At 50.4% G+C, this 10,787-nt stretch overlaps 1 protein-coding gene across 1 annotated transcript; it reads left to right on the forward strand.

The window, feature by feature from the left end:
• Positions 1-1,581: 1,581 nt before the first annotated feature.
• TP53RK (TP53 regulating kinase) lies at positions 1,582-3,103 on the forward strand. The gene is made up of 2 exons (XM_052788682.1): positions 1,582-1,939; positions 2,486-3,103. The coding sequence occupies exons 1-2, from the start codon at positions 1,597-1,599 to the stop codon at positions 2,962-2,964; spliced, it is 822 nt and encodes a 273-aa protein (XP_052644642.1). The 5' UTR covers positions 1,582-1,596; the 3' UTR covers positions 2,965-3,103.
• Positions 3,104-10,787: the final 7,684 nt, after the last annotated feature.

The following is a 10,787-nucleotide window of genomic DNA, read 5'->3' on the forward strand; positions in this document are numbered from 1 at the left end:
AGAAAAGAATAAGTGAAATCACAGGAAAGATAAAATTTAAATAAATAAAATAATGGGAAAAATAAAGCAAAAATATTTTCTTTCGTATTTTGAAAGCTCTGGAGGATGTTTTTGGCCAGCATGAGAGAAGACCATCATATTTACGAGAATAATGAACCGAGGGCATCTGTGTGCACTTGCTTATAGGTCATATATGTATGTCTGCGGGGGCTGTGCACAGATGCTTAGATAAAATCTGTCCACAACACAGGGTAAACCTCTTCATTTATTTGATTGTTTGTGGCATTTGCAAATTCCAGCAACAGAGCCCAGGAATGCATCTCTTTCCCTGGCCAAGTTGTCAGGCTCCTGCAGCCCTGCCACGGTGAGGGCAGCTGAAGGAGGATGCCACAAGTGGGCAGAATTGTGGGATGGATTACCCGTATCATTGAAAACTTGGGAAGGTTGTTTAAAAGTTGTTACTGAAGCAAGATAAATATTTGCCGGGCATGATCCCACCGTGTAATGACAAGTAAGCTGTATGGAATGTGTTAATAAAATATAAATGTTCTGAAAAGGAAACAAATGTTGCGGATGAGAAAACAAGGACAAAACGGACTTGTGGCACCTCCAAAGGCAACAACTGAAAACATATTTACACGGACTGGGCTGAAGTGTCTTGTATCTGTCTTCTGAGGAACATAAATTGCAGTGTGTGCAGATCACCCAGTAGAGTAGTGGGTTTTCAGTCTGCCATAAAACCCCAAATACTGCTTGCAACATAATGAGGTTTATCCATCTTTTACTAACGCGGAGATGTGGGGCTCGGCTGCTGGAGAAATGGGGAGTCACCCGACTCACTGCATGAGTGGCCTGTGCCAGCACCTGGGGCAGAAGCTTTGGTGCTGCCCAGCGCGGGGACCCGAGGTCACACCATGCCCTGTTGCAGGCTGGCGATCACCTGTAGCCTACGGGCAAACCCCTTCTCCTCCCCAGCCACAAACTGGGCAGCTGCAGTGGATCTGCATGGGCTCCAGCGAAGGCTTTTGGCACACGAAGTGCCAAGAGCCAGTGGTGCTGCCCTGGTGGTGATGCCCTGGGGGTGGTGGAGCATCCTGGTGGTGATGCTCCAGGGGTGCTGTCCCAGGGGCAATGCCCTGCCAGGCAGCTCTGAGATGGTGCTGGCAGCACCTTGGCGGGACCAGAAGACCCCACTTGCGGCCTTGGGAAGATGCACATCCAGCAGCTTGCTTGCAGGCCCTGGGACAGCTGCGGGTCTCACTCTTGCACTGGCAGAAACACAGGAAAATGCCCGGGCCGGGGAAGGCTCTGGCACAAGTCCTACCATCCTACAGCTACTTGGTATCCCACAGCAGAGGTAGGCAGAGGGCAGCAGGACTTATTGGGGAAGCACAAATAAGGGTTTTGGAAGGGGCAGCACCGGGAACAACAAGAACGAGGAGGTGGGGGCACCGGGCGCGCTATAGCGAGGGCGCCAGGGAGCGGTACAAGCGGGGGGTGGAGCTCGGGCAGTTCGTAGGTTTCCGGCAGGGGCTACCGAAGATTGCCGAAGAGGAGGGGCGATGCGCATGCGCTCTGTGGTGGTGCCTCCTTGTGATGGCGGCGGCAGAAATGGAGGCGGGCGGTCTGCGCTCTGGCATGGCCGGGGCCGCGGGGCCTGCGGTAGACGAGGCCGGGGCCGGGGCCGGGGCCGCGGGCCCTGCGGTGGACGAGGCGGGGGCCGCGGACGAGGCCGAGGCGCCGCCGCCGCCTTTGCCGGGGCTGCAGCTGGTGCAGCAGGGCGCCGAGGCGCGCGTTTACCGGGGGCTCTTCCTCGGGCGGGCGGCGGTGGCCAAGCTCCGCATCCCGAAGCGGTACCGCCACCCGGCGCTGGAGGAGCGGCTGAGCCGGCGGCGCACGGCGCAGGAGGCGCGGTCGCTGCTGCGGTGCCGGCGGGCAGGTGGGCCCAGGGGCGGCGGGGCCGGGGCAGGGCGGGCCGGGGCGGCGTGAGGCGAGGCAGCGCTGGTAGGACAGACACCCCTGGGCCCCGGGTGCCTCCGCGCTCACCGGCAGCCCTCCCGGCTCTGCACGTCGCTCGGAGCAAGGAACAGACACTTGACGGCCTTCCTGCTTTGTCCTGAAGGAGGCAGGTGGTTTCTTCTCATCCCGGGGCAACCCGCTGTGCTTTTTCAGAGTGCCCCCCTAAAACGCAGCTTGTCCTCAGTCAGAAAGCCCCTCCCCTTTTGCCGGGGAGTCTCACCCCAGAAGGGGCTGATCCTCTTAGCGAGCTCGAGCTGCCAGCTAGTTTTAAGGCTGGAGGCTAGTGCAGCATGGGTTGGAAACCAGGGGCTGGCGGGGGCCATCCCTAGATATGGATTATCAGTGGCCAGGGGTGATCTCAACTGGCATTTCTGCTTAAGGCTTGTATTGGTTGTGTTTTGTTGTTAAAAGTCGGAAAACCCTGTAAATTAACTGCTAGCGTTTCATTTGCTCTTCTTTTAAATAGGGATTTCAGCTCCAGTGGTCTACTTCGTGGATTATGTCACCAACTCCATATATCTTGAAGATATTGTAGGTTCAATTACTGTTCAAGATCATATTAATTCTGTACAACAGAGTGGAAGCGATACCAGTAGCCTCCTTACCTTAGCAGAGAAGATGGGCGAGCTGTTAGCAAGAATGCACGATGAAGATCTTATACATGGGGATCTTACAACTTCCAATATACTTCTGCGGCCACCCACAGAGAAGCTGGACTTGGTGCTGATAGACTTTGGACTCAGTTTTATTTCAGGTCTTCCGGAGGATAAAGGAGTTGATTTGTATGTTCTGGAAAAAGCCTTCCTTAGCACTCATCCAGATACTGAAACTATGTTTAAAGCTTTGCTAAAGACCTATGCAGCTACATCTAAGAAATCTGGTCCTGTGATCAAAAGGCTAGATGAAGTACGACTAAGGGGAAGGAAGAGATCCATGATTGGGTAGAAGAGGGCGGGCGTAGGGATGGAGAAATATTACTACTTGGGTTCTGCAAATATGGTTATTTATATTTCTAGTTGGTTTTATTTCAGAGATCACTATTTTGATAACTGTGTCCTCAAATAAATAAATTTGAATGAGTTTATTAAGTGTCATAAAGTAACCAAAGTAATTGTGAGATGGGAGCACAGACAAGAGAGAAACAACTAAAGGTCACTTCTTTCCCAAACGTTAAATATTTCTTCTAAAAAGTAGTTTACAGTGTCATTCCACTCACCCTCTTTCTTTGTGTGGTTAGAATCATACAGAGTAATCTTTCTCAGCCTGTGGACCATGGATTTATGGGAGGTAAGTGGGACCTGGAGATACCAGAGCATCTGCAAAAGGTAATTAAGAGAAACGAATGTGTTATTTTTCTCAGAAGACTTTACAACAAAGCGTTTAAGTTCATTATAAATGTCTCTGCACATCCTGACAATCTTTAGGAGGACTGAATTCCAGGACACAGGTGATGCTGAAATACAGCACTAAACATAAGACAGATTCATTTTCTTCCAATAGTAATTTTGGCTTTTTTCAGTCAATAGTATTTCCTTAAGCAAATATAAAAATTGTTAATCAAGAACAGTTTTCTGCTGAGAAAATTTAAGAAGTCTGCTGTAAATTTCCATTTTTGGAGCTTTGTAAGAGGGACTGCTTGTGTTGTGATTGCCTGCCTAGGTGGGCAATTGACAGGGGTAGGCAGTAGTAATACTGGTTTTTTTGGTAACTTTTTCTATATTACTTGATTTTCTGGATTACTGTATCTAATGGTGTGAACGTAAGATGGCCCAGAGGAAAAACTTGAAAACCCCACAGTAGATGGGTTAGATGATAATCAGTCCTCTGCGTTACAGGCAGACTGGGCTGTGACTTGTCTGCTGGCTGAGAGCACGAGCTTATCATTTACTTCAGATAATGATTTAAAAGAAACGGTGAGCTTCTCGCTGAGCGATTTGCTGTGTTGGGCGGCCTCGTGGTCTATCGGGTAAGATCCTGTTCTCTTATGCTGTCACTGGTGCTGTGTCTGAAAATGCTTGTGCAAAAGAGGGAGCAAACCCTGCAGAAACCCCCTTTCTGCACGGCAGTGTTTCTCACCTCTTTACAGCCACGGACATGTCCCTTCCCAACGGCTCCTTCCATCCGGAGGGGAAAAAGCAGCAGTGAAAAGCAGCGCGGGGATTGTGGTGGGCACGACTCTGCCTGGCAGGGGAGATGGGGATGGAGGGCTGCTTCCTCCCTGCTTAAAGCGAAGAAACCTGAGCAAACCCCTGCCTGGGGACACGCTAGGAGGGGACGGGGCCAGCGGGACCCCTCTCGCTGGGCACCGCGGCCCCAGCCCGCAGGGTGCTGGGAGCTCCGGGTAGGGAGAGGCGCGAGGCACGAGCCCGGGGCTGCGTTTTGGGAGCGGAGGGGCTGCGGGGTCGGACAGGCGGCGCCGAGAACCACAAGGCGCTGCCGGGGTGGGATGGTACCTCCGTGCGGTGGCGCCGCCGCAGCGCCGCTGCATCAGAACGAGAAGGTTGCCGGTTCGCAGCCGCGCAAGTGTCCTAGCGCTGCGGGCTGCCCGTGCCCGGCGCGCATTCACCTCTTGCCAGAGGAGCCGCCTGGGCGAGTGCCCGGCCCCGGCGTGGGGCCCCGGGTTCCACCGCCCAGCCACAGCTTTGTCTGTGGGGCCCAAGGACGCCCTGCTCTCTGCCGAAGCAGCACCCCATGCCCCCCGTGTGTGTTTTGTTTTTATTGCTTGGGTGCCCCAGCCGTGCTCACCCCTCACGGAGCATGGCGCAGCCCCGGCTGGGGGCAAAACAAGGAGGAGCCATGTTGTCATGCAGGGAGCGGTGGGGCTTTAGGAGTTGCTGCTGCTGCCCGCTCTCCTGCCTGCTTGGAGAGCGAATGCAACAGCCCGGGGAGCACACGGTCGCTTAAAACGGTGCTCCCCAGGTGGCCCGGGGTGGGCTGCGGGCTGCTGGAGCGAGGCCTCGTGGCGTGGTGGGAGTGAGACGGGGAACCAAAGGAACCTTAGTAGATATAGTAGATATATGAATGTAGATAGGAATTGTTTAATAATTATCTAGCTTATAATGAAATTAAAGAAGTTTCAATAGAGGTAGACATGGCCCAAGGGGATGAGAAGTGATGTTTAACGTTTCCATTGTTGAGGCTGACTGAGACAGGAGATAGTCCCTGATAAGAATCAGCAGTGACTCCAAGAACCAGCCAAGACCGACCTTGTGATTTGGACAAATACCAAGGGACAACTGAGTCTGCGCAGGGACAGAAGGTTAAGAGTTCACTGTGAAGAAGACATACAGCCTTCATCTTCACGACCACCAGACGACCACCATAAGGAGGCACTGCGCAAGCGCAGTTGAAAGGAAACTATGGAAATGACTTCCTAGAACTAATTATAATATGAAGCGGGGATAGGTAATGCCTATGTATAGGCGTATTGCGAAACTCTATGTATATGTAACACTTGACTGTATAAATTTAAAGTGAACTGCCAAAATCAGGCGCACACGACTTTGGTGGGACTACCCCCCGTGCTGCCCAGCGCTGAATGAACATACCTACTTTACAATCTCACTGATTGTGGAGTCTGTTTTCCGCACGTCAGGAGCAGGTGGGTGTGAGCTAACGAGTCCCCTAACGAGGCCTGATCTGAGCCCCGAATCAGAGACCCACTGAGGAGAGGCAGCACGCCTAAGCTCCCTGCCTGCCATCCCCCATCTGTACAAACACCGCTGTTACTGTCCCCTGGTGATGCCAGGATTGAGTTATGTTTGTGAAGCCCTTTGAGGAAGTCTGTTTCTAACTATCATTATGTTTATTAAAATGCAGCTCTGCCTGCGGGACAGTGGAGTAGAAACAAAGCTGATCAACTGCAAGTTTTTATGGCCGGCACGGTGCTCTGAGATGAAGTCCTGCAGCGGAGCTGGGGTCAGCAGCCTGCGGCGAGGCCAGCCCTCTCGGGGTGCTGGTGCGTGGGACTGGCCTTCGAGCAGGGACTCCTGAATTGGCCTCTGCTGAAATCTGCTCTGTGATGGAGCTTCAAAACAAAGCAGAACATTACTGGTAATGAAAAGCAAAATGTTTTGCTTTTTCACTGCATGACAAAACCCCTCTTCGTTATGTAAGCGTTACTTTTTGCACATCTGTGCTACAGCTTGTTGATATTTTCTCTCAATCAGCCTGATGTGTCTATATGGATTGCTGTGGTGAATGCTGAGCTATTGCTGTTCGAGAGTGGAAAAATCACAGCAGGTGCATGTCCAGCAAAGAGGGCACTCTGGACCTGCAAACTGTCCACCCCACAGCTGCATTGCTGGTTGTGCCTGTGGGAGCAGCTCCTGGGATGAAAACCATGGATTCCCTGGCTGGTTCGCAAGGCAGGTGGAGTTTCCAGTCTTGGTTTGACTGAGGATAGCTTGGCTTGCTGCTGTGTCAGCTTTCAGTGCATGGTCATGAGCAACACCAAAATTATTATTATTGATATAATTTGCCATTGCATTATTAATACTCTGGCTTTATCTGTTCCCTTAGTGTTGGGTGATGCTCCAGCGCATGTGCATTCTCATAAGGAAAATAAGACTCCTGAGTTTTGGAGGTTTTTTTTTACATGAATAATTTATCCACTGCAAATACAGTTTCAAGCAACCAATATTTTACAAAGTCCTAAAAATATTCTGCAACCAAGTTTAGCTCAATTGAGTTTAAAAGGAAAACCAATAAAATAAAAAATATGTTCTTAGGTGAAATTGAAACATTTGTGTTTGGAAAGAGGTAAACGATCTTTTAGGCTAGAAACCCAAACTTCTTTTTAACTAAGAGCAACTGTCTGTCTCATTTTGTATTTCCACCACTGGCCAAAGCAGCCCAGCAAGCAGTCCCACCCTCTTCAGAGTACAGGTCCAGACACTGAGGATGGTCACAGCTCTGTGTGACACCGGGAGAGGCAGTGATGTCCTGCCCCAGCTTACCTAGAGGGGCTGTTCTCACCGGCCCCAAAGGCTGTGCTGGCCTTCATCCCCCCCCAAACCCTCCTGCCTGCCTCCCCGGGGGACACCGAGAGGCGGTGGGGATGTGAACCGGTGGGGATGGCTTATGTTGCACCCAGCCACTGGAGGTCTCTCTGCCACCATTGCTAGCACCGGAAAAATCTTTATATTTGGGAAAAATGTTCTTTCAACAGAAAATATTTATAACTGCGTGCTGGATGGACAGTTGATCACTCTGGGTCTTTCTACTGCTTGAATCTTCCTGCTGTTAAGAATGAATTGTTGTCTCAGGGGACCAACTCCAGGCCTGCCAGGAACAGCTTCATTTCCAGGGGCTTCTGGGCACCTGCCCATCTTGCTCCACACCTGGGTATCACCCAAATTGTCACGAACACAAGGAGTGTGCAAACAAGCTGTGGAAAGAGGAATAAAAGGAAAGAGGGAAAGAAAAATGAAATGGAAATGGAGGTGTTTCATCAGCAGAATGTGCAGTGTTAGGATTTCCGAGGGAATCGCTGGTTATTGATGGAGTTGCCTTTTTGTTTATTTTGGTGTCTGACCATCATCAGTGATTTCTCTCATGGGAGTGGGGAGCCAGCTTGTGAGCTTGGGGTTACCAGCTTGACTTTAGTTTGCAGTAATAATGACAAATTCTGGTTTGCCCACTGATGCCATAAGTGCAGAACTGAAATAAGGGGATTTTTGGAGACAGATGTGAGTTGTAGACCTATAGGAGCACTAAGAGGAAAAACAGACATGAAAGAAAACACATACAAGTATGGCAAGAAACAGGAATGAAAATATGGTTGCATAATCTGGGTATGCTGTTACCACGACTTTTGGACAGTGGCTGCTCTGTGCCAGCAGTTATTGTCGTGTATATGTAAAAACTGTCCATACAAGCTATATGGTGTAGGTTTTTTGAGTGAACTTTTTTTAGTCTAGGCCTTGATGTTTGCAGGAAATTGATATTTTCCAGTTTTGCAAGATGCAAAACACTGATAACCTTTTGCAACCCTCCTCTCCCATCAGTGCTGATAGGAAACCAAGTTAGTGCAATAAAAGCATAAAAGCTCATTTGTAACCCAGAGTTCACTATGTGAGGGTCCCTACAGATAAATAAAGCCTCTCCCTGGCCCAAGCACAAGCTGTGTCCCACAGCGGTCCCTTTGGGCACCACGCGGCACCTCTTTCTTTTGCAATAAGCTAAACTTACTCTGTAAGTAACGGAGAGTAATGGCCCAGGAACGGAGTGACTTCTGATCCCAGTGATGGTCATGGAGCACAGCGAGGGCAGCTGCAGCTGCTGCTGGCACTGAAAATGGGGCTGGTAGAGACAGAATTTACAAGGAAACAAGTTAATTAAATGTTAACTCTGAGCTGAAGTCCTGGGAGGCCGAGTGAATCAGCTTGTAGCCCCCACAGAATGCGCTTGGCTGGGAAGCGCTGAAGGCTGAGCCCAGCATCCACCCAGCTGAGCTGGGAGGGGCCAGGTGGGATCAGAGAATGGGCTCGGAGAAGGGGCTGTCTGGGCAGGGACGTGACTCACGTCTGGGAGGGGGAATGTGCTCCCGTTCCCCTGGTCCTCCGCACTGGCAGAAGCCTGTATCTTCGTAAGAGAAAGAACAGACTGTGGCATTGACGGCTTATTATTCTTTTGAAGCTTTTTTTAACTTACAGGGTTGATTTTGAGAGAAAAAGCTTTGTAGAGCTCCTTTGGTCCAGCATGTGGCACACGCTCATAGATGTGCTCCCAGTCTGTGTCTGATGGGTATATTGGGTAAGCTGAACCTGGTTTAAGCAGTTGCGTTGTTTCGATGGCCTGAATTTTGCTTTCAGGTCTTCGGTCATCCACCTGTTCATCCTCTCCATCATGCACCACTACCGGAGTGATAAAGCATCTTATGCTACCATAGCCCACCGTGGTGGAAATAAGGTGACACAGGAATCTCCCACTCATGTTTTTTTGTCTTGATAACTTTTTATTCATGTTGTTGAGCAGTTAAAGGAAAGCAAGATAAAAATCCCTGTAGGTTTCTCTTAGCCAGCTCTGTGCTTTCTTTTGGGCCCCAAGAGAAGGTGCATTTGCCAGCAAGGCTGGGCAGCCGCGGGGCCGGGCGCCAGGCGGATGCCGGATCCTCGCTTTGCCAGCGGCCCCCGGCAGTGCCCGGCAAAAGCTTTTGTGTCCGTTCTGCTATTTGAAAAGAGCCGCGGTGGTGATGCCATCACCCTTTAGCCCCTGCCTGGGATGGGTGTGGGGATTAACTGATTTGTTACTATTTGTGCGAAATTAGGTATATGCCGTTAAGGGGGGGGGGGGGGGGAACAGAGGAGGTGGATCCAGACCCGGAGGAGAGTCTGTTCAAATGGGAGTACAGTCCTGTCTCTCATGCTGATTGTATCACCACACGCTTCCTCTCTGATTTCTTCTTCCCTCTTGCCAGTGATGCATCATTTTTATAAGCTGGAGAGGGCTTTCCTCAGTGGGGTCTGCTTTTTTATCCAATGCATTTGACTCCAACTTCTTTGATGCTCTAAGAGTGACCTGCCTGGAGGTGGTAACTCTCCAGAGAGCTGATTAGTTGTGAAAAGGGAAAGGTTTTTCCGCTGAACATGATTTGTATACATCTTTCATATATATGGGGCCAGCTCACCCAGGTTTTGAATATGTTTTAAAGCACTCAAAGGATGCTGGTGAAGTGCTAAGTCAGGGTGTTATTTTGCTTTTCCTTTTTTCTCCTCACTATTCAGCTGCATTTAGCCTCCAGTTGCGAGAATCCAGGCGATGCAAAGAGCAGAGAGAAAATCCAGCTCCCTTGACTTTGATCTCTTGCTCATCTTGATAGCGCATGGGCTCGGTCTCCTGTGATGTGTGCCTCTCGCTTGGGCTCCCCGCAGTGAGACAGAGACCGGCAACCTCTGCAGCGCTCGCTGAGATTTACTTTGGTCCAGGGGAGGGGATCCTGTCCTGCCTGCCCCACATGCTCTCCCATTTTCTTTCTGATGACCCTGATGCAGGGCAGAGCTGGCAGGAAAATCCGCCCTTAGAGTTAGAACTGGGCAGCTTTTGTGTTTTCTTTTTGACTCACGATTGAAGCATCCCTAACTGTGTGGATCTGGCCTGATTATGTTAAGGGCAGCCAGGATATAGTCATATGCTACTCGCTTGCTGGGGCTCACACTTGTGTGAGCCAAGACTTTGCCTCCTGCTTTCCTGGTATTTCCCATGGCTCTATCCCGCTCCGCACCACTGGCCTTTTGTTTGGTTGTGTTCCCTTATTTTTAACAACAAAAAAAAAGTGTTTCACATGTCATTGCAAACAACTTGTCAAACCTTTGAGTCACTGTCAAATTGAACTGTCAAAAGCGATCACAGCTCCCTGTTTTTCTCATGCTTTTGAGTTTTTAATGATGTGCATTTGTGTCCATGGAGGGGAAATGTTTGAGAACTAAACCAGATATTTAAACTGCTGGATTTCAGTGGGTTTTTTCTCTAGCAATCGCTTGTACTCACCATTTCTTTATATTTCGATGTATTGAGCCTGAACGATGAGCACAACCAGATGCTCTTTGATGGCCCGCAATACACAGATGGTCAAACTGAACGAGCTCTTGTGCTGCCAGAGTTTTTGAACCAGTTTCGAAACATCTCCGGTGCCGAACCCCTCCGGCTGCACGGCCGAAGCTCTGCCGCGACTGGGAAAATGCTGGGGGGGGGGGGGGGGTCGGTATAGGGGTCCGGGGGGGCCGGTACAGCAGGTTGGCAGGGCGGTATAGGGGGGCGAAGTGCGG

Source organism: Harpia harpyja, chromosome 1 (assembly GCF_026419915.1).
Source record: "Harpia harpyja isolate bHarHar1 chromosome 1, bHarHar1 primary haplotype, whole genome shotgun sequence".
In the NCBI taxonomy this organism is placed as follows: Eukaryota; Metazoa; Chordata; class Aves; order Accipitriformes; family Accipitridae; genus Harpia; species Harpia harpyja.